Source organism: Manacus candei, unplaced genomic scaffold (assembly GCF_025592945.1).
Source record: "Manacus candei isolate 608988 ecotype Guabito, Panama unplaced genomic scaffold, ASM2559294v1 h1tg000547l, whole genome shotgun sequence".
NCBI lineage: Eukaryota > Metazoa > Chordata > Aves > Passeriformes > Pipridae > Manacus > Manacus candei.
Genome location: NW_026138595.1, coordinates 1 through 27241, shown reverse-complemented (window position 1 = coordinate 27241; position 27241 = coordinate 1). Strand labels below are relative to the sequence as shown.

General features: G+C 65.9%; 2 protein-coding genes across 2 annotated transcripts; both read right to left on the bottom strand.

Annotated features, from left to right (window-relative positions):
- Positions 1-361: 361 nt before the first annotated feature.
- LOC127465968 (solute carrier family 12 member 4-like) lies at positions 362-7965 on the bottom strand (the record flags this gene model as incomplete). Its single annotated transcript, XM_051776490.1, has 10 exons — positions 7924-7965; positions 7747-7828; positions 6976-7104; positions 5384-5482; positions 4712-4769; positions 3385-3451; positions 3277-3342; positions 2225-2328; positions 1617-1715; positions 362-481 (listed from the first exon to the last, which is right to left on the bottom strand). Coding segments are annotated over exons 1-10 (866 nt in total), but the record flags the coding sequence as incomplete, so codon positions are not given.
- Positions 7966-18468: 10503 nt separating this feature from the next.
- WDR45 (WD repeat domain 45) lies at positions 18469-27004 on the bottom strand. The gene is given in 10 exon segments (XM_051776491.1): positions 18469-18616; positions 18619-18654; positions 19555-19697; positions 20913-21014; positions 21797-22005; positions 23266-23345; positions 24629-24723; positions 25903-25978; positions 25981-25998; positions 26898-27004. Coding segments are annotated over 10 exon segments (933 nt in total). The 5' UTR covers positions 27001-27004; the 3' UTR covers positions 18469-18545.
- Positions 27005-27241: the final 237 nt, after the last annotated feature.

Genomic DNA, 27241 nt, shown 5'->3' with positions numbered 1-27241 from the left:
GGTGTGTTCTCCCCCCCAGCTGTGTTCCCCATCCCCCAGGTGTGTCCCCAGGTGTGTCCCCCCCCAGGTGTGTCCTCAGGTGTGTTCTCCCCCCAGGTGTGTTCCCCTCTCCAGGTGTATTCCCCTCTCCAGGTGTGTCCCCAGCTGTGTCCCCAGGTGTGTCCCCAGGTGTGTTCCCCTCTCCAGCTGCGTCCCCACCCCCCAGTTGTGTCCCCACCCCCCAGATGTGTCCCCAGCTGTGTCTCCATCCCCCAGGTGTGTCCCCAGGTGTGTCCCCAGGTGTGTCCCCCCCCCCTCTCAGGTGTGTCCCCCCCCCCCTCTCAGGTGTGTCCCCCCCCCTCTCAGGTGTGTCCCCCCTCACCTGCGGAACTCCAGGTACTTGTAGGCCGTGGCGCCGATGCCGAGGGCCAGGAGGGCACAGTACCAGCAGGTGACCAACATGAGCCCCAGGCACAGCACGGCCCCGGCCAGGGACACGCCCCTGAGGGACAGGTGGGACAGGTGAGGGCAGAGGGGACAGGGGAGGGCACCCAGGACAGGGGAGGGCACCTGGCACAGGTGAGGGCAGGTGAGGGCACCTGGCCAGGTGAGGGCAGGTGACCAACATCAGCCCCAGGCACAGCACGACACCCACCAGGGACACGCCCCTGAGGGTCAGACGGGACAGGTGAGGGCACCTGGCACAGGTGAGGGCACCCAGGACAGGTGAGGGCACCTGGCCAGGTGAGGGCAGGTGACCAACATGAGCCGCAGGCACAGCACGGCCTCGGCCAGGGACACGCCCCTGAGGGACAGGTGGGACAGGTGAGGGACAGGTGAGGGGCAGGTGGGGGTCACTTTGGGGTCACTCTGGGGTCGCTGTGGGTCTCTATTGGTCACTCAGGGTCACTCAGTTGTCACTCAGGATCACTCAGGATCACTCAGGGCCACTCAGGGTCACTCAGTGGTCCCTCAGTGGTCCCTCAGTGGTCCCTCAGTGGTCACTCAGTTGTCACTCAGGATCACTCAGGATCACTCAGGGCCACTCAGGGTCACTCAGTGGTCCCTCAGTGGTCCCTCAGTGGTCACTCAGGATCACTCAGGGTCCCCCAGGATCACTCAGTGGTCACTCAGGGTCACTCAGTGGTCACTCAGGGGTCACTGTGGTCACTCAGGATCACTCAGGGGTCACTCAGGGTCACTGTGGTCACTCAGGGTCCCTCAGTGGTCACTCAGTGGTCACTGTGGTCCCTCAGTGGTCACTCAGTGGTCACTGTGGTCACTGTGGTCACTCAGAGTCACTCAGTGGTCACTGTGGTCACTCAGTGGTCACTCAGGATCACTCAGGGTCACTGTGGTCACTCAGAGTCACTCAGGATCACTCAGTGGTCACTCAGGATCACTCAGGGTCACTGTGGTCACTCAGAGTCACTCAGGATCACTCAGTGGTCACTCAGAGTCACTCAGGGTCACTGTGGTCACTCAGGGTCTGTCAGTGATCACTCAGAGTCACTCAGTGGTCACTCAGGGTCACTGTGGTCACTCAGGGTCACTGTGGTCACTCAGAGTCACTCAGTGGTCACTCAGTGGTCACTGTGGTCCCTCAGTGGTCACTCAGGGTCACTGTGGTCACTCACCAGTGGTAGAGGCGGCACCGGGGGCTCCAGCCGGGGGTGGGCAACAGGCCCTGGAGGGCACAGGCCAAGTTCAGCCCCAGGTACGACGTCAGCCAGAACCTGCAGTGACGTCATCAGAGGGGGTGACGTCATCAGAGAGGAGTGACGTCATCAGAGGGGAGTGACGTCATCAGAGGGGGAGTGACGTCATCAGAGGGGGAGTGACGTCATCAGAGGGGAGTGACGTCATCAGAGGGGGAGTGACGTCATCAGAGGGGGAGTGACGTCATCAGAGGGGAGTGACATCATCAGAGGGGGAGTAACGTCATCAGAGGGGTGACGTCATCAGAGGGGGTATGACGTCATCAGAGGAGGTGTGACATCATCAGAGGGGGTGTGACATCATCAGAGGGGTTATGATGTCATCAGAGGGGTGTGACGTCACCAGAGGGGTTATGATGCCATCAGAGGGGGTGTGACATCATCAGAGGGGGTGTGATGTCATCAGAGGGGGTGTGACATCACCAGAGGAGGGTATGACATCATCAGAGGGGGTGTGACATCATCAGAGGGGGTGTGATGTCATCAGAGGGGTGTGACATCACCAGGGGGGTGTGGGGGTCACTCACACGGACAGGACGGGTGCCAGCAGGTCCAGGGAGCCCAGCAGGACCCCCAGAGTGGCCGTGGCCACCGTGGCCACCAACGGCCAGAGCCGACCCCGGGCCAGGGCCTGGGGGGGGACACGGGGGGGTCAGGGAGGGGGGGACCCCCAGGGACAGCAGGGACCCCCCAGGAACAGCAGGGACCCCCCAGGAACAGCAGGGACCCCCCACAGACAGCAGGGACCCCCCAGGAACAGCAGGGACCCCCCAGGGACAGCAGGGACCACCCACAGACAGCAGGGACCCCCCAGGAACAGCAGAGACCCCCCAGGGACAGCAGGGACCCCCCAGGAACAGCAGGGACCACCCAGGAACAGCAGGGACCCCCCAGGGACAGCAGGGACCCTCCCCCTACGGAGACCCCCTGGGGACATTGGGGACCCCCTTAGGGACACCAGCTCTCCCCTCCCCCCGGGAGACCCCAAGACCCCCTTGAGGACGTTGAGGACCCCTTTGGGGACATTGAGGACCCCCTTGGAGACCACCCTGAAGACCCCAGGACCCCCTTAGGGACATCGGGGACCCCCTTAACAACCCCAGGCCTCCCCGCTAGAGACCCCAAGACCCCCTTGGGGACATTGGGGACCCCCTTGGGGACATTGGGGACGCTCTTAGGGACCACAGGACCCTCCCCCAGAGACCCCAGGACCCCCTTGGGGACATTGGGGACCCCCTTGGGGACATTGGGGACCCCTTAGGGACCACAAGACCCTCCCCCAGAGACCCCAGAACCCCTTTGGGCACATCAGGGCCCCCCCTGGGGATCCCAGCCCCCCCTTAGGGCCATGGGAACCCCCCCTGGGGGCATTGGGGACCCCCTTAGGGACTGCAGCCTCCCCCCCGGAGACCCCAGGACCCCTTTAGGCACATCAGGGCCCCCCCCAGGGCCCCCAGCCCCCTCTTAGGGCCATGGGGACCCCCCCTGGGGACACTGGGGACCCCCTTAGGGACCCCAGCCCCCCCTTAGGGCCATGGGGACCCCCCCTGGGGACATTGGGGACGTGGGGGACACTCACGTGGGGGAGGGGCAGGGCCTGTGTCCGGGCCAGCCCCCGCAGCAGGCGGGACCCCCCCAGCAGGGCCTGCAGCCCCGCCCCCCCCGCCGACAGCAGCACCCCCAGGACCGGCACCCAGGGCCAGGGCCAGGCGGCCGCCCCCAGAACGGGGGACCCCCCCAGGGACACCCCGAACCTGCGGGGGGACAGGGGGGACAGTGAGACCACCCAGAGACACCCCAGGGACACCCTGAACCTGTGAGGGGACAGGGGGGACAGTGAGGGACAGGAGAGACCCCCCGGGGACAGGGGGACACCCCAGAGACAGGGGGACCCCCCCAGGGACACCCCGAACCTGCGGGGGGCAAAGGGGGACAGTGAGGGACGGGAGAGACCCCCCAGAGACAGGGGGACCCCCCCAGGGACACCCCGAACCTGCGGGGGGCAAAGGGGGACAGTGAGGGACGGGAGAGACCCCCCAGGGACACCCCGGGGACAGGGGGACACCCCCAGAGACCCCCCAGGGACAGGGGGACCCCCCAGGGACACCCCGAACCTGTGGGGGGACAGGGGGACAGTGAGACCACCCAGAGACACCCCAGGGACACCCCGAACCTGTGAGGGGACAGGGGGGACAGTGAGGGACAGGAGAGACCCCCCGGGGACAGGGGGACACCCCAGAGACAGGGGGACCCCCCCAGGGACACCCCCAGGGACACCCCGAACCTGTGGGGGGCAAAGGGGGACAGTGAGACCCCCCAGAACTGGGGACCCCCCCAGGGACACCCTGAACCTGCGAGGGGATAGGGGGGACAGTGAGACCACCCAGAGACCCCCCAGAAACCCCCCAGGGACACCCCGAACCTGCGGGGGGACACAGGGGACAGTGAGACTCCCAGAGACCCCCCCCCCCGGGACCCCCCCGGGACCCCCCAGGGACAGAGAGAGCCCCGGGGACGCCCCAAACCTGCGGGAGGATACGGGGGGACAGTGAGGGACAGGAGAGACCCCCAGGGACACCCCAGAGACCCCCCGGGGACACCCCAGGGACCCCCTAAAGACAGAGGGGACAGGAGGGACCCCCCCGGGGCCATCGGGGCCTCTCTGGGAACACCATCGGGGACCCCCCCCCGAGCATTCCAGGGACATCGGGGACCCCCCTGGGGACCCCCAGGACCCCCCGGGGACATCGAGGGCCCCCAGGGACCCTCTTAGGACCCCCCCCCGGGAACATCGGAACCCCCGGAGACCTCTTTAGGACCCCCAGGTTCCCCCCGGGGACATTGGGGACCCCCCAGGGACACCGAGACCCCCCCTGGGACATTGAGGACCCCCAGGACCCCCCCGGGGACATCGGGGACCCCCCGGGGATACCGAGACCCCCTCGGGGACATCAGGGACACCCAGGACCCCCCCAGGGACATCGGGGACCCCCCGGGGACCCCCCCAGACTCACTTGTCTCTCAGCAGCTGCCCCTCGACTCCGGCCCCCAAAAGCAGCGCCGCGCTCAGGTCTGGGGGGTCAAGGAAAGACCCCCCAAAATCCCCCCTCAAACCCCCCAACCCCCCCCAAAATCCACACCTGGAACCCCAAATTCCACCCCCAAAACCCCCCCAAAATCCCCCCCCCAAATTCCCCCAAACACCCCAAATTCCACCCCTGGGACCCCAAAATCCTCACACCCCCCCCAGGGTTTTGGGGTCCCCCCCAGGTTTTGGGGTCCCTGTTAGAGGTCAGATACATCCCAGGTTTTGGGGTCCTCCCTCCCGGTTTTTGGGGTCCCATCTGGGGTGGGATACATCCCAGATTTTGGGGTCCCCTTCCAGGTTTTGGGGTCCCATTTGGGGTCAGATATATCCCAGGTTTTGGGGTCCCCCCTCCCGGTTTTGGGGTCCCTTTTGGGGTGGGATACATCCCAGGTTTTGGGGTCCCCTTCCCAGGTTTTGGGGTCCCCCCTCCCGGTTTTGGGGTCCCTTTTGGGGTGGGATAGATCCCAGGTTTTGGGGTCCCCCCTCCCGGTTTTTGGGGTCCCTTTTGGGGTGGGATACATCCCAGGGTTTTGGGGTCCCCTTCCCAGGTTTTGGGGTCCCCCCTCCCGGTTTTGGGGTCCCTTTTGGGGTGGGATACATCCCAGGGCCGTGGCCGTGGCCGCCCCGAGGGTCCCGGCGGGGACGGAGTGAGCGACGTCCCTGAGCTCAGCACAGCGACTGCACCCCCAGAGCAGCCCTGGGGGAGACCCCCCCTCAGGGACCCCCCAAAACACCCCCAACCCCCCCCCAGGGAACCCCCAAAACACCCCCAACCCCCTCAGGGACCCCCCAAAACACCCCCAACCCCCTCAGGGACCCCCCCAAAACACCCCCAACCCCCTCAGGGAACCCCCAAAACACCCCCAACCCCCTCAGGGACCCCCCAAAACACCCCCAACCCCCCCCCGGGAACCCCCAAAACACCCCCAACCCCCCTCAGGGACCCCCTAAAACACCCCCAACCCCCCTCAGGGACCCCCCAAAACACCCCCAACCCCCCTCAGGGACCCCCCAAAACACCCCCAACCCCCCTCAGGGACCCCCCCAAAACACCCCCAACCCCCCCCCGGGAACCCCCAAAACACCCCCAACATCCCCCAGGGAACCCCCAAAACACCCCCAACCCCCCTCAGAGACCCCCCAAAACACCCCCAACCCCCCTCAGGGACCCCCCAAAACACCCTCAACCCCCCCTAGGGAACCCCCAAAACACCCCCAACATCCCCCAGGGAACCCCCAAAACACCCCCAACCCCCCTCAGGGACCCCCCCAAAACACTCCCAACCCCCCCCCGGGAACCCCCAAAACACCCCCAACCCCCCTCAGAGACCCCCCAAAACACCCCCAACCCCCCTCAGGGACCCCCCAAAACACCCCCAACCCCCCCTAGGGAACCCCCAAAACACCCCCAACATCCCCCAGGGAACCCCCAAAACACCCCCAGCCCCCCTCAGGGACCCCCCAAAACACCCCCAACTCAGGCTCTGTCCCTGGACCACCTCTGATCCCCCACCACCATTTGGGGTCCCCCCCAATTCAGGGTCTGTCCCTGGACCACCCCCCCCCAGTTTGGGGTTTCCCCACCACCATTTGGGGTCCCCCCCCCCATTTTGGGATCCCCCCCAGTTCAGGGTCTATCCCTTGATCTCCCCCCAATTTGGGATCCCCCCCAATTCAGGGCCTGTTCCTGATCCCCCAAAACCATTTGGGGTCCCCCCCTCACTTTGGGATCCCCCCGAGTTCAGGGCCTGTCCCTGATCCCCCCCCCGTTTGGGGTCCCTCCCTCAATTTGGGGTCCCCTCCCTAAATTCAGGGTCTGTCCCTGCATCCCCCCCCCATTTGGGGTTCCCCCTCAATTTGGGATTCCCCCCAATTCAGGGTCTGCCCTTGGCTCCCCCCCCAGTTTAGGATCCCCCCCCAGTTCAGGGGGATCCCCCCCCAATTTGGGATCCCCCCCAATTCAGGGTCTGTCCCTGGATTTCCCCCCCCCACCTGGGGTCCCCCCCCCAATTCAAGGTCTGTCCTTGGCTCCCCCCCAGTTTAGGATCCCCCCCAGTTCAGGGGGATCTCCCCCCCAATTTGGGGTCCCCCCCCAATTTGAGATCCCCTCCCCATTCAGGGTCTGTCCCTGGTTTCCCCCCCCCCAATTTGGGGTCCCCCCCCCCCCATTTGGGGTCCCCCCGTTCTCACCGGAGGCCGAGGGGAGGCTCAGCCCCAGCAGGACCCCGAAGGAGGCGTCGGCCCCGCCCTCCCCCTCCTCCTCCTCCTCCCCCGGCCCCACCCCCAGACCCGCCTCCAGGGGGCGGGGCCACATGTTCCCTGTGGGCGGGGCAGAGACTCGCTGTGACCACGCCCACAACCCCCCCATTGCTCCGCCCCAGTCTTGGGGCGTCCCCACCCCCACCCCGTGACCTCGGCGTGACCCCCCCGAGGACACGCCCTAAGGTGGGAGGGGGATGGTGGGGTGGGGCTGAGGGCGTGGCCAAATGGCCCCTGTGGGCGGGGCACACCCTGGCCACACCCACTGACCCCCATATTGGTTCAGGTCTTATCCCTTGGCCCCGCCCCAACCCCGTGGCCCCACCCCTTAGCCCCTGCCCCAATCCCCTTAGTCCCGCCCCCAACCCCTCTGGCCCCGCCCCAACCCTTTGGCCCCACCCCTCTGGTCCCATCCCAACCCCCTTAGCCCCGCCCCAACTCCACTGGCCCCGCCCCAACCCCGTGGCCCCACCCCTTAGCCCTTGCCCCAATCCCTTTAGTCCCGCCCCCAACCCCTCTGGCTCCGCCCCAACCCCTCTGGCCCCACCCCTCAGCCCCACCCAAACTCCATTAGTCCCGCCCCCAAGCCCTCTGGCCCCGCCCCAACCCCTTGGTCCCACCCCTTAGCCCCACCCCAACCCCACTGGCCCCGCCCCCCTTGGCCCCGCCCCCTGAGCGCAGGGCGCCCCCCGCTGGACTCACGTGCCAGGAGCCGCGCGCTGGGCGCGGGCAGGGCGGGCAGCGCCCCCTGCTGGGCGGGAGGACCCCGGGAGGCGTTGGGGGTCTGGGGGGGGGCGCAGGGTCTCAGGGGGTCCCCGGGCCGGGGGGGGAGGCACAACCTGGGCAGGGGGGCACACGGAGGGTCAGCTCACTCGTTACCATCTCATTTGCATGAGGGGGACACGCCCACTCATTCCCCATCGGGGGAGGGGCTAAAAAGGTCACTCACGTGTTGGCCCCGCCCCCGGGGAGGGCGCGGCGCACAGACCCCGCCTGCAGGGCCAGGAGGGCCAATAGGAGCCCGGCAGGGCCCAGGGGGGCGGCAGCCGCACGGACGGAGGGTGGGGCCAGAGACCCCGCCCCCAGCAGCGCCAGAAGCCCCGCCCCGTAGCCACGCCCGTTGTTGAGCCGCCCCCAGCGGCCACGCCCCGGCAGCACCGCCCAATTAGGGGTCAGATACACCTGGGGGGAGGAGCTTGAAGGGTGAGAGGCTCCGCCCACCCCAGCATGAGGCTCCGCCCATTTCGAGTTGGTCACACCCCCACCTTGGTGGGAGCCACGCCCCCTCTCACCACGCCCTTCCTAGGAAGCCCCGCCCACTCCATTAGGCCTCTCCCCTCCTGAGGCTCCACCCACTCCTGCCAGGCCACACCCCTAAATCCCCTCCCCCACTGGAGGCCCCGCCCCTTCCAATAAATTCCACCCCTTCTTGCAGGTCCCGCCCCTCAAGACCCCTCCCACTCCCTTGACCCCTCCCACTCCCCAGGTCCCTCCCCTCCCCACATCCTGCCCCCTCTCCAGACCCCTCCCACTCCCAAGGCCCCTCCCCTCCACATGCCCCACCCCCTTTCCAGGCCCCTCCCCCTCTCCAGACCCCTCCCACTCACCGGGCCCCACCTTCTTCCCAAGGCCCCGCCCCCTCCAGACCCCTCCCACTCCCTCGATCCCTCCCCTCCACATGCCCCGCCCCCTCCTCGGCCCCGCCCCTCTCACCAGCAGCACCTCGGCCCCGCCCAGGGCGGCGGCGGCGGCGGCGAAAGCGGCTCCGAGGAACCCACAGACCCCGACGGCCCCCCCGGCCTCGGGGCCCAGAGCCCCCGACAGCAGCGCCAGGGCCCCGCCCCCTGACACGCCCACCGTCAGTCGGGGGGCCACACCCCCCAAACCAACCCAGAGACCCCAAACCCACCCAGAGACCCCCCCAAATTCACCCAGAGACCCCAAATCCACCCAGAGACCCCCAAACCCATCCAGAGACCTCAAAAACAACCCAGAGACCCCCAAACCCAACCAGAGACCCCCCGAACCCATCCAGGATCCCAAACCCATCCAGAGACCCCCCAAACCCACACAGAGACCCCAGACACATCCAGAGACCCCCAAACCCAACCAGAGACCCCTGAACCAATCTAGAAACCCTAAAGCAACCCAGAGACCCCAAACCCATCCAGAGACCCCCCAAAACCACCCAGAGACCCCCAAACTCACTCAGAGACCCCAAACCCATCAAGGACCCCCCCAAAACCAACCAGAGACCCCCCAAACCCAACCAGAGAGCCCCAAAGCCATTCAGAGACCCCAAACCAACCCAGAGACCCCAAACCCACCCAGAGACCCCCCCAAATTCACCCAGAGACCCCAAATCCACCCAGAGACCCCAAACACATCCAGAGACCCCCAAACCAAACCAGAGATTCCTCAAACCAACCCAGAGACCCCAAATCCACCCAGAGAACCCAAATCCACCCAGAGACCCCCAAACCCACCCAGAGACCCCCAAACCCATCCAGGATCCCCCCAAACCCACGCAGAGACCCCCAAACCCACCCAGAGACCCCCAAACACCCCTAGAGACCCCAAACCCATCCAGGATCCCCCCAAACCCACGCAGAGACCCCCAAACCCACCCAGAGACCCCCAACTCACCCAGAGACCCCAAATCCACCCAGAGACCCCCCAAATCCACCCAGAGACCCCCAACTCACCCAGAGACCCCAAATCCACCCAGAGACCCCCCAAACCCACCCAGAGACCCCAAACCCACCCAGAGGTTGGGTCCCCACCCAGCATCCCCCCAGGGACCCCCCTGACACCCCCCCAGGGCCGGGGGGTCCCACAGTGGCTCAGGGGGAGGGGCCAAGGGGGTTTGCCCCGCCCACATCACAGCAAGGGGCGGGGCCAGGGGGCTCCCACCCCACCCACAGAGTCAGGGGGCGGGGCCAAGGGGGTCCCCTCCCCCCACTCACCGGGGTCGAGGCCGTTGGTGGCGACGGCGCTGAGGGACACAGCGGTCAGCACCATCTGCGGGGGTGACCTTTGACCCCTGGCTGACCTCTGACATCCCCAGTGTGACCTCTGACCCCTGGCTGACCGCTGACCCCCATGAGACCCCCCCTGACCCCAGTACATGACCCCTGACCCCAGGGCGTGACCCCAGATGTGACCCCTGACCGCAGAAGTGACCCCCTGGTGTGACCTCTGTCCCCTGGGACCTCTGTGACCCCCGTGTGACCTCTGACCCTCGTGTGACCCCCAATGTAACCCCAAGTGTGAGCCCCCGACAACGGATGTGACCTCCCCATGACCCCATGGGACCCTGTGACCCCATGACCCCTGTGTGACCCCCATGACCTCCCCATGACCCCGGTGTGACCCCCGGACTCACGCAGGCCCCCAGCAGCCCCCCGATGGTCCCCCACGCTCAGGACAGGGGTGACCCCAGCTGTGACCCCCCCATGACCCCTGTGTGACCCCCGTGTGACCCCATGACCCCAGTGTGACCCCTATGTGACCCCATGACCTCCCCATGACCCTGGTGTGACCCCCGGACTCACGCAGGCCCCCAGCAGCCCCCCAATGGCCCCCGCGCTCAGGACAGGGGTGATACCAGCTGTGACCCCCCCATGACCCCTGTGTGACCCCATGACCTCCCCATGACCCCAGTGTGACCCCCGGACTCACGCAGGCCCCCAGCAGCCCCCCGATGGCCCCCGCGCTCAGGACAGGGGTGACCCCAGGTGTGACCCCCCCCATGACCTCTCCATGACCCCTGTGTGACCCCATGACCCCGGTGTGACCCCCGGACTCACGCAGGCCCCCAGCAGCCCCCCAATGGCCCCCGCGCTCAGGACAGGGGTGACCCCAGCTGTGACCCCCCCATGACCCCTGTGTGACCCCCGTGTGACCCCATGACCCCGGTGTGACCCCTATGTGACCCCATGACCTCCCCATGACCCTGGTGTGACCCCCGGACTCATGCAGGCCCCCAGCAGCCCCCCGATGGCCCCCGCGCTCAGGACAGGGGTGACCCCAGCTGTGACCCCCCCATGACCCCTGTGGGACCCCATGACCTCCCCATGACCCCGGTGTGACCCCCGGACTCACGCAGGCCCCCAGCAGCCCCCCGATGGCCCCCGCGCTCAGGACGCCGCCGGCGCCGACGACCCAGGGCAGGCGGAGCAGCAGCACCAGCCCCAGCAGGGACTGCAGCGACGGCGCGGCCACGCCCACCAGCGTGCCCAGGGGGCGGGGCTGAAACGGAGGGCGGGGTCAGGGCGGGGTCAGGGTGGGGTCACAATAACCCACAGCATGCCCAGGGGGCGGGGCTGAAACGGAGGGCGGGGTCAGGGTGGGGTCAGGGTGGGGTCACAATAACCCACAGCGTGCCCAGGGGGCGGGGCTGAAACGGAGGGTGGGGTCAGGGCGGGGTCAGAAGAACCTACAGAGTGCCCAGGGGGTGGGGCTGAAACGGAGGGCGGGGTCAGGGCGGGGTCAGGGCGGGGTCACAAGAACCCACAGAGTGCCCAGGGGGTGGGGCTGCAATGGAGGGTGGGGTCAGGGTGGGGTCACAGGGGGGTCATTGTTACCCCAGAGTGTCCCTAGGGGTCAGGGTGGGGTCAGGGCGGGGTCAGGGGGGGGTCATTGTTACCCCAGAGTGTCCCCAGGGGTCAGGGCGGGGCTGGAACAGAGGGTGGGGTCAGGGTGGGGTCAGGGCGGGGTCAGAATAACCCACAGTGTCCCCAGGGGGCGGGGCTGGGTGGGGTCAGTGTGGGGTCAATGTGGGGACATTGTGGGGTCAACATGGGGTCGGTGTGGGGTCAATGTGACCCTGTCCCCCTGAGCCCCACCCCCATCCTTTAGCCCCGCCTCCAGGCTCTCATGCCCCTCCCACTCCCCCAAGCTGCCCCTCACCGTGCCGGGGTCACTCTCAGGGCTCAGGGCGCTGTGACCCCTGTCCCCCCTGTCCCCTCTGTGTCCCCCTTGTCCCCCTGTCCCCCCCTGTGTCACCCTGTCCCCCCCGCGTCCCCTCACCGTCGTGGTGTCGCTCTCGGGGCTCAGGGCTCTGTCCCCTCTGTGTCCCCCCTGTTCCCCCCTGTCCCCCCTGTGTCCCCTCTGTGTCCCCTCTGTGTCCCCCCTGTGTCCCCCCCATCCCCTCACCGTGCCGGAGTCGCTCTCGAGGCTCAGGGCGCTGTGACCCCTGTCCCCCCTGTGTCCCCCCCTGTCCCCCCTGTCCCCCCTCACCGTGCCAGAGTCGCTCTCAGGGCTCTGTCCCCCCTGTCCCCCCAGTCCCTCCCTGTCCCCCCTGTGTCCCCATTTCCCCCCCCGTCCCCCCTCACCGTGCCGGAGTCGCTCTCAGGGCTCAGGGCACTGTGACCCTTGTCCCCTGTCCCCCCTTGTCCCACCCCTTCTCCCCCTGTCTCCCCCCATCCCCCATTGTCCTGCCCCCCTGCCCCCTCACCGTGCCAGTGTCGCTCTCGGGGTCAGGGCGCTGTGACCCCTGTCCCCTCTGTCCCCCTTGTCCCCTCACCTGTCCCCCTATGTCCCCTCACCTGTCCCCCTATGTCCCCTCTGTCCCCCCTGTCCCCCCTGTCCCCCCCATCCCCTCACCGTGCCGGTGTCACTCTCAGGGCTCAGGGCACTGTCCCCCGTCCCCTGTGTCCCCCCTGCCCCCTCACCCTGCCGGAGTCGCTTTCGGGGCTCAGGGAGCTGTCCCCCCTGTCCCCCCAGTCCCTCCCTGTCCCCTCTGTGTCCCCCTGTGTCCCCCCTGCTCCCTCACCGTGCCGGAGTCGCTCTCGGGGCTCAGGGCGCTGTGTCCCCCCTGTCCCCCCTGTACCCCCCTGTCCCCCCCTGTCCCCCCTCACCGTTGCAGTGTCGCTCTCGGGGCTCAGGGCTCTGTCCCCCCTGTCCCCCGTGTCCCCCCTGTCCCCCCTCACCGTGCCGGAGTCGCTCTCGGGGCTCAGGGCGCTGTGACCCCTGTCCCCCCCTGTCCCCTGTGTCCCCCCCATCCCCTCACCGTTGCAGTGTCACTCTCGGGGCTCAGGGCTCTGTCCCCCCTGTCGCCCCAGTCCCCCCCTGTCCCCCCTCACCGTTGCAGTGTCGCTCTTGGGGCTCAGGGCGCTGTGACCCCTGTCCCCCCTGTCCCTCCCTGTCCCCCCTGTCCCCCCTGTCCCCCCTCACCGTTGCAGTGTCGCTCTCGGGGCTCAGGGCTCTGTCCCCCCAGTCCCTCCCTGTCCCCCCTGTGCCCCCTGTCCCCCCTCACCGTTGCAGTGTCGCTCTCGGGGCTCAGGGCGCTGTCCCCCCTGTGTCCCCCCTGTTCCCCACTGTCCCCCCTGTCCCCCCTGTCCCCCCTGTCCCCCCTCACCGCTGCAGTGTCGCTCTCGGGGCTCAGGGCTCTGTCCCCCCTGTCCCCCCCTGTCCCCCCTGTCCCCCCTGTGTCCCCCTGTCCCCTGTGTCCCCCTGTCCCCCCTGTCCCCTGTGTCCCCCTGTCCCCCCCATCCCCTCACCGTTGCAGTGTCGCTCTCGGGGCTCAGGGCTCTGTCCCCCCAGTCCCTCCCTGTCCCCCTGTGTCCCCCCCTGTCCCCCCCCCTCACCGTTGCAGTGTCGCTCTCGGGGCTCAGGGCTCTGTCCCCCCGTCCCCCCAGTCCCCCCCTGTCCCCCTGTGTCCCCCCCTGTCCCCCCTGTCCCCCCCTGTGTCCCCCCTCACCGCTGCAGTGTCACTCTCGGGGCTCAGGGCGCTGTCCCCCCTGTCCCCCCTGTCCCCCCTGTCCCCCCTGTCCCCTGTGTCCCCCTGTCCCCCCTCACCGCTGCGGTGTCGCTCTCGGGGCTCAGGGCGCTGTGTCCCCTGTGTCCCCCTGTCCCCCCCTGTCCCCCCTGTCCCCCCTGTCCCCCCTCACCGTGCCAGAGTCGCTCTCGGGGCTCAGGGCACTGTCCCTCCCTGTCCCCCCCTGTCCCCCCTGTCCCCCCTCACCGCTGCGGTGTCGCTCTCGGGGCTCAGGGCGCTGTACGGGGCGATCCTGCGCAGCAGCGCCGGGACCCGCGGGCGCGTCGCCAGCTCCTCCTGGGGGCGGGGACAGGGCGGGGTTAATGAGGGGGTGGGGCTAATCAAGGGGGCGTGGCTAATGAGGGAGTGGTGCTAATGAGGGGGCGTGGCCTTACAATTAAGAGCACGTGGTTCTAAAGGGGTGGGGCAATGAGGGGCGGGGCTGAGGGGGTGTGGCCTTCTCGTGCTGCAGCAGCAATGGGGTGGGGCCAATGAGGGAGGCGGGGCTTGGGAAAGGGTGTGGCCTCACCACAAACAGCACCAGGGCACTAAGGGGGCGTGGTTTGGAGATGGGGCGTGGCTTGGGGATGGGTGTGGCTCAGGAGGGGGTGTGGCTTGGATTGGGGTGTGGCTTGGGGAGGGGGCGTGGCCTCACCTCTTGCAGGGTCAGGGTGTTATGGGGCGGGGCTAATGGGTGGGGCTTTGACAGGGGGTGTGGCCTTGCCCAAACAGCAACAAAACTTGGCCAGAACTTGCCCAACAGCATTGTGGGGGGCGGGGCTATCGAGGGGAGGGATTTGGGGAGGGGGCGTGGCCTCACCTCAGTGCCAGGGCTAATGAAAGGGTGGGGCTAATGACGGGGGCGTGGCCTCACCTCTACACAGCACCGGGAGGGTCTAATGGGCTGATGCAAATGAAGGGGCGGGGCTAGCGAAGGGGGCGTGTCCTCACCTCGAACAACGCCAGGGGGCGCTCGTTGGACAGCCCGGGCAGGGTGGGAGGGGTGGGGCGAGCACTGGCCCCGCCCCCCGGGCCCCGCCCCTGCGGGGTGGGTGTGGTCTCGGTGGGGGAGGGGCTGGAGTCGGAGAGGGGAGGGCGGGAGGAGGAGGGGGAGGGGGGCTCGGGGCTGCTCTCGGAGGGCTCCGCCCCCCGCCCCGGCCACGCCCCCTCCACCGCCGCCATGACGTCACCGGGGCAGCCGTGACGTCAGCGATGACATCACGGGACCTGCGGGAGGCAAAACCCAACACTTTTAGAGAAAAAAAAGCAATTTGGAAGCGAAAATCCAACTTTTTGGGAGAAAAACCCACATTTTTGGGAGGAAACCCCCCCCCATTTCTAGAAGGAAAATCCACAGTTTTATGGGAAAAAAAAAGACTTTATTGGTGAAAAATGACAATTTTCACGGGATAATCCACATTTTTAAAGGGATAAATGACATTTTTGGAGGGAAAAGCCACTGCTTTAGAGGGGAAATTGACCTTTTTGGAGGAAAATCAACATTTTTTTGAGAGAAAATACACATTTTTAGAGAGAAAAATCAACATCTTTGAAGAAAAAAAGACATTTTTAGAGGGAAAAAAATTAATTACAGGACAAATTCTCACCTGGTTTGGGAAAAAAATGGGCAATTTAGGGGGAAAACACAACAGCTGAGCTCCCCTTGAACCTCCAGTTGGTGTCAATCCTTCCATTTTTGGGGCCAAACTCCCCTTTTGGGCCCAACTTGGCCTTTTGGGGCCAACCCTTTCCTTTTTTGAGGCCAAATTTCCCTTTTTTTCAGGCCCAATTCCCTGGTTTTGGAACCAAACTCCCCCTTTTGGGGCCAAACTCCCCCTTTTGGAATCGAACCTTCCCATTCTGGGGCCAAACGCTCTCTTTTTGGGGCAGCCCCTCCCCTTTCGGGTTCAAACCGCCCCCTTTTGGAGCCAAAATCCCCCTTTTTGTGACCAACTCCCCCCTTTTTGAGGCCCATTCTCCCCTTTAGGGGACCGACATCCCCTTTTGGGGGCGAAATTCTCCCTTTCAGGTGTCAAACAGCCCCTGTTCTGGTCCAAACGCCCATTTTGGGTCCAAACTCCCCTATTTAGGGACCAACACCCACTTTTTGGGACCAAACTCCCCCATTTAGGGACCAACACCCACTTTTTGGGTCCAAACTCCCCCTTTTGGGATCCACCCCCCCCCCGATTTTGGGTCCAAACTCTCCCATTTAGGAACCAACCCCCCGATTTTGGGTCCAAACTGCCCCTTTTTGGGCCCAAATCCCCCCTTTTCGAGTCCCTCTCCCCCTTTCCTTGGCCCTGCCGGCCCCTCCCATCCCCCCCCAGGGCCATTTTGGGCCCAAATCCCCCCGTTTTGGGTTCCCCTGCCCCGAACCCGCCGGTACCTGAGGGGAGGGGCGCGGGGGAGGGGCCGGCGCGCGCAGCCCTGGCCACGCCCCCCGTGCGCGCTGCCGCAGGGGGCGGGGCGACGCGGGGGGGCGGGGCCGGGTGGGTGGGCGTTGGTTTAGGGTATTTGGGGCGTGGCTTAGGAGCTGCTGGCGCTGTCGGAGGGGCGTGGTCAAATGATGGGGGCGTGGCTTCGAGTGGGCGGTGCTGCTGTGTGAAGGGGCGGGGCTCAGCGGTGAGGGGGCGTGGTTTGGGAATGGGGCGTGGCCCCCAACAGGCGCTGGGACCCCTCCCAGCCCACCCAAAACAGGAGCTGGGACCTCCCCCAAGCCCCCCAAAAAACAGTGCGGGGACCCCCCAGACCTCCCCAAAACCAGGTGCTGAGACCCCCCCCCAACCCCACCAAAACGGGCTGGGACCCCCCAAAAAATCAGAGCTGGGACCCCTCAGAGCCCCCAAAATGGGTTACTGAGACCCTCCAGACCCCCAAAACAGGAGCTGAGACCCCCCAAACCCCCCAAAAAATCAGAGCTGGGACCCCTCAGACCCCCCAAAATGGGTTACTGAGACCCTCCAGACCCCCAAAACAGAGGCTGAGACCCCCCCCCCAAACCCCCCAAAATATCAGAGCTGGGACCCCTCAGACCCCCCAAAATGGGTTACTGAGACCCTCCAGACCCCCAAAACAGAGGCTGAGACCCCCCCCCCCAAACCCCCCAAAATATCAGAGCTGGGACCCCTCAGACCCAAGGGGTGTGAGGGGCAGCTGAGGGGAAAATGGAGCCCATGAGGGAAATGAGGGAGGAAAATGGCACCTGAGGGGTTTGAGCAGAAGCTGTGGGGGAAAATGGTGCCCATGAGGGGGATGAGGGGGAAATGGAGCCCGTGAGGGGGATGAGGGGGAAATGGGGCCTGTGAGGGGGATGAGGGGGCAAATGGTACCTGAGGGGTGACGAGGCAGGAAAATGGTGTCCAGGAGGGGTGTGAGGGGCAGCTGAGGGGGAAATGGAGCCTGGGAGGGGGATGAGGATGAACGGAGCCTGTGAAGTGGTGGATGAGGAGGTCTAATGGTGCCCATGGCGGGGATGAGGGAGGAAATAGTGGCCATGGAGGAGAAATGGAGTCTGTGAGGGTGATGAGGGGGAAATGGAGTCCGTGAGGGTGATGAGGGGGAAATGGCACCTGTGGGGTTTGGGGGGAGCTGAGGGGGAAATGGAGCCCATGAGGGAAATGAGGGAGGAAAACGGCACCTGAGGGGTTTGAGCAGAAGCTGGGGGGGAAAATGGAGCCCGTGAGGGGGATGAGGGGGAAAATGGGGCCTGTGGGGTGTGAGGGGCAGCTGAGGGGGGAAGACAGAGCCCATGAGGGGGATGAGGGGGCAAATGGCACCTGAGGGGTGACAAGGCAGGAAAATGGTGTCCAGGAGGGGTGTGAGGGGCAGCTGAGGGGGAAATGGAGCCTGGGAGGGGGATGAGGGAGGAAAATGGCACCTGAGGGGTGAACACACGTTCAAATCACCAAGGAGGCTTCAGGGGACCCCAATTTTGTACCAACCCCCCCAAATCACCAGGAGGGGCCTCAGGAGACACCGATTTTTGTACCTACCCCCCAAAATCACCGGGCGGGGACAAGAGGACCTCAGTTTTGTCCCCACCCCCCCAAATCACTGGGGAGGGACAAGGGGGACCCGAATTTTGTCGTCCCCTCCCCAAATCACCAGTGGGGCTTCAGGGGACCCCAATTTTGTACCCACCCCCCCAAATCACCAGGGAGGGACAAGGGGGAACCCCAGTTTTGTACCCACCCCCCCAAATCACCAAGGAGGGTTTCAGGGGGACCCCCATTTTGTCCCCACCCCCTCAAATCACCGGGAAGGGACAAGGGGGGACCCCAATTTTGTACCAACCCCCCCCAAATCACCGGGAGGGGTTCGGGGGCCCTCAGTTTTGTACCAATCCCCCCAAATCACCGGGGAGGAACAAGGGGGACCCCAATTTTGTCCCCACCCCCCCAAACCACTGGGGAAGGACAAGGGGGACCCCAATTTTGTCCCCACCCCCCCAAATCACTGGGAAGGGGCAATAGGGACCCCAATTTTGTCCCCACCCCCCCAAATCACTGAGAGGGGTTCAGGAGACCCCAATTTTGTCCCCACCCCCCCAAACCACCACGGGGGGGTCCCCAATTTTTGTAACCCCCCCCCCCTTTCCCAGGGTTTTGTACGACCCCCCCCCCCTTTGTTTACGCCGAGCGACGGAATAAAAACTCAACAGGTGATACCGGGGGGGTTTGAGGGTGATTTTTGGGGGGTCTCCGGGGTGGGAGGGGTTTGGGGGGGTCCCGGGGGGGGGTCAGAAGTCGTCGTCGTCGCAGATGTCGAGGAAGACGTCGAAGGCCTCGCGGTTGCAGTTCCCGTCGGGCTGAAAACGTACTTGTGGAACGTCCCGTCCACGCACACGGCTGGGGGGGCAAAAGGGGGGGTCAGAGGGGCTTAGGGGGTATTTTGGGGGGGTTCCAGGGGGTCCTGGGGGGATTTGGGGGGATTAAAAGGGTCCTGGAGGGTCAGGGGGGAGCTTAGGGGGTCCCAAAAGGGGGCTTGGGGGGTCACGGGGCTCCTAATGGGGGATTTGGGGGGGTACAGGGGTGCTGGGGGGATTTGGGGGGTTACAGGGGGTCCTGGGGGGGATTTGGGGGGTTACAGGAGGTGCTGGGGGGGATTTGGGGGCGTTACAGGGGTTACTTGTGGAACGTCCCGTCCACGCACACGGCTGGGGGGGCAACAGGGGGGCATCAGGGAGGGTCAGGGGGGGCTTAGGGGGGATTTTGGGGGGATTATAGGGAGTCCTGGGGGTATTTTGGAATCTCTGGGGGCTCCAGGGGCGTTATTTTGGGGGTCCCAGGGGGGTTATTTTGGGTGTCACTCACTGATGACAGAGCTGGGGCTGCGCCCCCCCCTCCCAAACGCACAGACCCCCTGGGGGGATTTAGGGGTCCCAGGGGGTATTTTAGGGGTCCCAGGGGGTATTTTAGGGGTCCCAGGGGTTATTTGGGGTCTATTTTGGGGGTGTCACTCACCGATGACGGAGCTGGGGCTGCGCCCCCCCCTCCCGAAGGCGCAGACCCCCAGGGGGATTTGGCGGTCCAGGGGTATTTTGGGGGTTATTTTAGGTTCAAGGGGGTATTTTGGGGGTCCCAGGGGGTATTTGGGGTCTATTTTGGGGGTGTCACTCACCGATGACGGAGCTGGGGCTGCGCCCCCCCCCCCGAAGGCGCAGATCCCCGGGGGGGTTTGGGGGGTCCCAGGGGGTATTTTGGGGGTCCCAGGGGGTATTTGGGGTCTATTTTGGGGGTGTCACTCACCGATTGACGGAGCTGGGGCTGCGCCCCCCCTCCCGAAGGCGCAGACCCCCGGGGCCTCGGCCGGGACCGTAAAACTCGCCAGGGACCACTGGGACTCCACGTAGGGACCCAGCACCGGGCCCACCTTCCCCACCCGCGCCAGCCTGGGGGGCACAGGGGGGTCAGGGGGGCACAGCAGGGTCGGGGGGGGCTCAGGGGGTTAGGGGGGTCCTAAGGGGGGGTTCTAGGGGGTTAGGGGGTCTCAGGGGGGTCACTGGGACTCCACGTAGGGACCCAGCACAGGGCCCACCTTCCCTACCTGGGCCAGCCTGGGGGGCACAGGGGGGTCAGGGGGCACAGGGGGGTTGAGGAGGGCTCTAGGGGGGTTAGGGGGGCTCTAGGGGGGCTCAGGGGGGGCACAGGGGGGTCAGAGGGGGTTCTAGGAGGGGTTAGGGGGTTCCTATGGGGGGTTAGGGGCTTATAGGGGGGTCACTGGGACTCCACGTAGGGGCCCAGCACAGGGCCCACCTTCCCCACCTGAGCCAGCCTGGGGGCACAGGGGGGTCAGGGGGGGCACAGCAGGGTCAGGGGGGCACAGGGGGGGTCAGGGGGGCACAGCAGGTCGGGGGGGGGCTCAGGGGGGGTCAGGGGGGCACAGGGAGGTCAAGGGGGCACGGGTGGGGGGTAAGGGAGTATTCGAGGGGTCCTGGGGGGGGGTCTAGGGGGGCTTGGGGGGATCAGTGGGGTGGTTGGGAGAGAGATGGGGGTCCCCAGGAGGGTTTTGGGTGGTCCTGGTTTTGCAGGTCCCTCCCCATTTTTTGGGGTGTCCCCCCCATTTTTGGGGTGTCCCCCCCCATTTTTGGGGTGTCCCTCCCATTTTTGGGGTGTCCCTCCCCGTTTTTCGGCTGTCCCCTTCTCATTTTTGGCTGTCCACCCCATTTTTGGGCTGGCCCCCCGCCCCCCGTTTTTTGGGGTGTCCCTCCCCGTTTTCGGAGAATCCCCGAGTGGGTAATTAAGGGGTGGTCTGGGGGGGAGGGTTATGGTCCCTTCCCCCCGTTTTTGGGGTCCCTCCCCCATTTTCGGGGTTCCTCTCCCCATTTTTGGGGTCCCTCTCCCCATTTTCGGGGTCCCTCTCCCCGCTTTTGGGGTCCCTCCCCCCGTTTTTGGGGTCCCTCCCCCCATTTTCGGGGTCCCTCCCCCCATTTTTGGGGTCCCTCTCCCCATTTTCGGGGTCCCTCGGGGTCCCTCCCCCCATTTTCGGGGTCCCTCTCCCCGCTTTTGGGGTCCCTCCCCCCATTTTCGGGGTCCCTCTCCCCGCTTTTGGGGTCCCTCTCCCCATTTTCGGGGTCCCTCCCCCCGTTTTTGGCCCCCCCCCTCACGCCGAGCGCCGGTTGAGCCTCGTGTCCCTCAGGGCGAAGACGTGCCCGGTGCCTTTGTCGCTGGCGGCGCAGAGGAACGAGCAGTCGGGGCTGAAGGCCAGGCTGGGGGGGCACAGACACCCCAAAATCACACCGGGGGGGGGTCCCCAAATCCTCACAGACACCCCCAGGCCCTCCCAGTGCCTCCCAGTCCCTCCCAGCTGCAGCAGAGCCCAGTGGGGTCGAGCACCACAAGGCCAGGCTGGGGGGGCACAGACACCCCAAAATCACATCGGGGGGGGTCCCCAAATCCTCAGAGACACCCCCAGGCCCTCCCAGTGCCCCCAGTCCCTCCCAGTGGTCCCCAGTCTCACCAGTACAGGGTGGCAGGGTCCGTTCCCCAGCGCAGTTCCAGCAGCCGTGCCCAGTGCCCCCAGTGCCCCCAGTGCCCCCAGTCCCTCCCAGTGCCTCCAGTCCCTCCCAGTGCCCCCAGTCCCTCCCAGTGCCCCCAGTCCCTCCCAGTGCCCCCAGTCTCACCAGTACAGGGTGACAGGGTGTCCCCAGTGCCCCCAGTCTCACCAGTACAGGGTGGCAGGGTCTGTTCCCCTCCTCAGTTCCAGCAGCCATGCCCGGTGTCACCAATGCCCCCAGTCCCTCCCAGTGCCCCCAGTCTCACCAGTACAGGGTGGCAGGGTCGGTTCCCCTCCTGAGCTCGAGCAGCTGTGCCCGGTGTCACCAATGCCCCCAGTCCTTCCCAGTGCCCCCAGTGCCCCCAGTCTCACCAGTACAACGTTGCAGGGTCAGTTCCCCTCCTGAGCTCCAGCAGCCTGGCCCGGCTGTGGGTGCAGAAGAGCCGGATGAGGGTCCCCAGTGCCCCCAGTCCCTCCCAGTGCCCCCAGTCTCACCAGTACAGGGTGGCAGGGTCGGTTCCCCTCCTCAGCTCCAGCAGCCTGGCCCGGCTGTGGGTGCAGAAGAGCCGGATGAGGGTCCCCCTGCGCGAGGCCGAGGCCACGACGGTGCCGGGGGGGCTCAGGGCCACCACCCCCACCTCGCTCTGGTGGGCGTTGATGGTCACGGGGGCCGAGGACGTGCCGGGCTTGGCAGAGCCCAGGTCCTGGGGGGGGAAAGGGGGTGAGGGACCCCCCCAGGAACACCCAGTGCAGCCCAGTACAGCCCAGTGCTCCCCAACAAACCCCCCAGTACAGCCCAGTGCTCCCCAGTAACACCCAGTACAGCCCAGTGCTCTCCAGTAATACCCAGTGCTCCCCAGTAACACCCAGTACAGCCCAGTGCTCTCCAGTAACACCCAGTGCTCCCCAGTAACACCCAGTACAGCCCAGTGCTCTCCAGTAACACCCAGTGCTCCCCAGTAACACCCAGTACAGCCCAGTGCTCTCCAGTAACACCCAGTGCTCCCCAGTAACACCCAGTGCTCCCCAGCAGAGCCCAGGTCCTGGGGGGGGAAATGGGGGTGAGGGACCCCCCCAGTAACACCCAGTGCAGCTCAGTACAGCCCAGTGCTCCCCAACAACCCCCCCAGTACAGCCCAGTGCTCTCCAGTAATACCCAGTGTTCCCCAGTAACACCCAGTAACATCCAGTGCTCCCCAACAACCCCCCAGTACAGCCCAGTGCTCTCCAGTAATACCCAGTGCTCCCCAGTAACACCCAGTACAGCCCAGTGCTCCCCAGTACAGCCCAGTGCTCCCCAGTAGAGCCCAGTGCTCCCCAGTAGAGCCCAGGTCCTGGGGAGGGGGGGAAATGGGGGTGAGGGACCCCCCCAGTAACACCCAGTGAGGGTCTGGGGCGTCCCAGTGCAGCCCAGTACAGCCCAGTGCTCCCCAGTAGAGCCCAGGTCCTGGGGGGGGGAAATGGGGTGAGGGACCCTCCCAGTAACACCCAGTGAGGGTCTGGGGTGTCCCAGTACAGACCAGTGTGCCCCAGTACAGCCCAGTAATACCCAGTGCGCCCCAGCAAACCCCAGTAAACCCCTACCTGACCCCTCCCAGTTCCCCCCAGTCCCTCCCAGTATCCCCAGTCCCCTCTCTGCCCCCTTCCAGTATCCCCAGTCCCCTCTCTGCCCCCTTCCAGTATCCCCAGTCCCCTTCCTGGCCCCTCCCAGTATCCCCAGTCCCCTCCCTGTCCCCTCCCAGTATCCCCAGTCCCCTCCCTGTCCCCTCCCAGTATCCCCAGTCCCCTCCCTGTCCCCCCCAGTCACTCCCAGTATCCCCTGTCCCCTCTCTGCCTCCTCTCAGTCCCCCCAGTCCCTCCCAGTCCCTCCCAGCATCCCCAGTCCTCTCCCTAACCCCTCCCAGTCCCTCCCAGTCTCCCCAGTCCCCTCCCAGTCCCTCCCAGTGCTCCCAGTCCGGGCTCACCACGAGCTGGAGGCTCCCACACTTGTGGCCCGGGAACACCAGTAAGGCCCGTTCCGAACTGGGACACAGGTCCACGATCCCTGGGGGGGAGCGGGGGGGGCAGCTGGATTTTGGGGGGCCCCAACCCCCCCCCCCCCAGAATTTTGGGATCCTCAACCCCCCCCCAGCTTTGGGGGTCCCCAAAATTCCCCCCCCCAAATCCCCCTCCCACATTTTTGGGGTCCCCCCTACCTTTGGGGTCTCCTGAGGACTTTTTGGGGTCCCTGGGTGGGTTTTTGGGGTCCCCATGGGAGCTTTTGGGATCCCCCCCCCCACCTTTGGGGTCTCCTGGGATGTTTTTAGGGTCTCCTGAGGTGTTTTTGGGGTCCCTGAGGGTGTTCTGGGGGGTCCCTCCCATCTTTGGGGTCTCCTGGGATGCTTTTAGGGTCCCCTGAGGAGTTTTTGGGGTCCCCTGAGGGTGTTTTTGGGGTCCCTGGGTGTGTTTTTGGGGTCCCTGGGTGGGTTTTTGGGGTCCCTGGTGTGTTTTTGGGGTCCCTGGGGGTGTTTTTGGGGTCCCTGGGGTGTTTTTGGGGTCCCCTGAGGAGTTTTTGGGGTCCCCTGAGGGTGTTTTTGGGGTCCCTGGGTGTGTTTTTGGGGTCCCTGGGTGGGTTTTTGGGGTCCCTGGTGTGTTTTTGGGGTCCCTGGGGGTGTTTTTGGGGTCCCTGGGGTGTTTTTGGGGTCCCTGGGTGGGTTTTTGGGGTCCCCTGAGGAGTTTTTGGGGTCCCTGGGGGTGTTTTTGGGGTCCCTGGGTGTGTTTTTGGGGTCCCCGGGTGTGTTTTTGGGGTCCCTGGGTGGGTTTTTGGGGTCCCCTTGGCTGTTTTGGGGTCCCCAGGATGTTTCTGGGGTCCCTGGGTGGGTTTTTGGGGTCCCCGGTGTGTTTTTGGGGTCCCTGGGTGGGTTTTTGGGGTCCCCAGGGTGTTTTTGGGGTCCCAGGGTGTGTTTTTGGGGTCCCTGGGTGGGTTTTTGGGGTCCCCTTGGCTGTTTTGGGGTCCCCAGGATGTTTCTGGGGTCCCTGGGTGGGTTTTTGGGGTCCCCGGTGTGTTTCTGGGGTCCCTGGGTGGGTTTTTGGGGTCCCCGGTGTGTTTTTGGGGTCCCTGGGTGGGTTTTTGGGGTCCCCGGTGTGGTTTTGGGGTCCCCGGTGTGTTTTTGGGGTCCCTGGGTGGGTTTTTGGGGTCCCAGGGTGTGTTTTTGGGGTCCCTGGGTGGGTTTTTGGGGTCCCCGGTGTGTTTTTGGGGTCCCCTTGGCTGTTTTGGGGTCCCCAGGATGTTTTTGGGGTCCCCAGGGTGTTTTTGGGGTCCCCAGGGTGTTTTTGGGGTCCCCCCACCTTTGGGGTTGTCCCGGGTGTCGAACTCGAAGAGCTTCGAGGGCCGCTCGGGGAAGGAGAAGACGTAGATGCGGCTCTGCAGGGCCACCACCAGCCTGGGGGGGACAGGGGGGTCGGGGGGGGGCCTGGGGGACCCCCAAAATGGGGGGGCAGCACCCCCAGTCTCCCCAGTTCCCCCCCAGTGTCCCCAGTTTAACCAGTGACCCCCCAGTCCCACCGGTGTCACTGCACGAGCAGGGCCAGCACCAACTGGGGGGGGGGGTCTGGGGGGGCTCAGGAGGGTCCGGGGGGGGCTTGGGGGACCCCCAAAATGGGGGGGGCAGCACCCCCAGTTCCCTCTCAGTGTCCCCAGTTTAACCAGTAACCCTCCCAGTCTGCCCAGTATAACCAGTGACCCCCCAGTCCCACCAGTGCCTCTGCACGAGCAGGGCCAGCACCAGTTTGGGACCCTCCCAGTGCCCCCAGTGCCCCTCCCAGTCCCTCCAGTTCCCCGTCCCCAGTGGCCCCAGTGCCACCCCAACATTCCCAGTGCCCCCCAGTCTCTCCCAGTGGCCCCAGTTATCCCTCCCAGTCCCTCCAGTTCCCCCTCCCAGTCCCTCCCCAGTCCCTCCCAGTGCTCCCAGTACCTGTCGTGCCTCATCCTCACAGCCAGCACTGATCTGGGGCCATCCCAGTCCCTCCCAGTCCCCCCAGTGCCCCTCCCAGCGGCTCCCACTCTGTCCCACTCCCTTCCAGTGCCTCCCAGTGCCCCTCCCAGTCCCTCCCAGTCCCCCCACTGCCCCCAGTACCTGTCATGTCTCATCCTCATGGCCAGCACTGGTCTGGGGAAGCTGAACTGCAGCACCAGTCCCTCCCAGTGCTCCCAGTGCTCCCAGTGCCCCTCCCAGTCCCCCCAGTGCCCCTCCCAGTCCCCCCAGTACCTGTCATGTCTCATCCTCACAGCCAGCACTGGTCTGGGGAAGCTGAACTCCAGCACCAGTGCCTCCCAGTGCCCCTCCCAGTCCCCCCAGTGCCCCTCCCAGTCCCCCCAGTCCCTCCCAGTCCCTCCCAGTATCTGTCGTGCCTCATCCTCACGGCCAGCACTGGTCTGGGGAAGCTGAACTCCAGCACCAGTCCCTCCCAGTGCTCCCAGTGCCCCTCCCAGTCCCTCCCAGTGCCCCTCCCAGTGCCCCTCCCAGTCCCTCCCAGTGCCCCCAGTGCCCCTCCCAGTGCCCCTCCCAGTGCCCCTCCCAGTCCCTCCCAGTCCCCCCAGTGGCTCCCAGTGCTCCCAGTACCTGTCATGCCTCATCCTCACAGCCAGCACTGGTCTGGGGAAGCTGAACTCCAGCACCAGTTTGTCCTTCCCCTCCGGGCGTCGTCCCAGATCAGCACTGGGGGGGGCAAAAGGGGGGGTCAGGGGGGGACCCCCAGATTTGGGGACACCCCTGGGATGGGGGGAGGGTCAGGGGGGACCCCCCAAGATTTGGGGACCCCCCTGGGATGGGGGAAGGGTCGGGGGGGACCCTGAGATTGGGAATCCCCCCGGGATTGGGGGGTGAGGGGGGTCAGAGGGGACCCCCCCAGATTTGGGGACCCCCCCGGGATTGGGGGGAGGGGTCAGGGGGGGACCCCCAGATTTGGGGGAAAATGTGGGGGGGGCTTTTGAGGGGGGAACCCCGAGATTGGGGATCTCCTGGGGGTCAAGGAGGGTCAGGAAGGGACCCCAAAATATTGGGGAACGACGGGGGGACCCCAATATTGGGGACCCCCCCCGGGATGGTGTTGAGGGGGATCAGGGGGGGACCCCAAAATTTGGGGACCCCCCCAGGAGATGTTGGGGGGGGTCAGGGCAGGACCCCGAGATTGGGGACCCCCCCCCAGGAGGGGGTTTGGGGTTGGGGGGGGCCCAAGGTGGGACCCCCCCCGATATTGGGGACACCCCCCCCCGAGGTTTCCAGGGGGGCTCTCAGGGATTTTGGGACCCCCCCTTGATTTCTGGGGGGGCTCTCAGAGGATTTTGGGGACCCCCTTGGATTTGGGGGGGCTCTCAGGGATTTTGGGACACCCCCCCTTGGTTTTTGGGGGGGCTCTCAGGGATTTTGGGACCCCCCCTTAGTTTTTTGGGGGGATTCTCAGGGGATTTTGAAGACCCCCCTGCTTTTTGGGGGGGCTCTCAGGGATCTGAGGACCCCCCCTCAGCTTTTTTTGGGGGGGCTCTCAGGGATTTTGGGCCCCCCCCCCCAGTTTTTTGGGGGGGCTCTGAGGGGTTTTGGGGTTTTTGGGGACCCACCTGAGGCGTCGGGGAATTTGGGGTGAGCCCCCCCCCCCACGAGCGCCAGGAGGTTGGAGCGGTTCAGCATCTCCACCAGCCCCACCGAGCCCACCTGCTCCATGTCTGGGGGGGGCACCTCAAATTAGGGACCCCCCCGAAATTAGGGAACCCCCCCCAAACCCCAGAGATCCCCCAAAACCCAGAAATCCCCCCCAAACGTGAAAAAATCCCCCCAAAACTGAGAGAGACCCTGATCAAAGGGATACCCCACTCAGCCCTTCACCTGCCCCATGTCTGGGGGGGCACCTCAAATTAGGGACCCCCCCCGAAATCTGGGACCCCCCCAAACCCCAAAGAGCCCC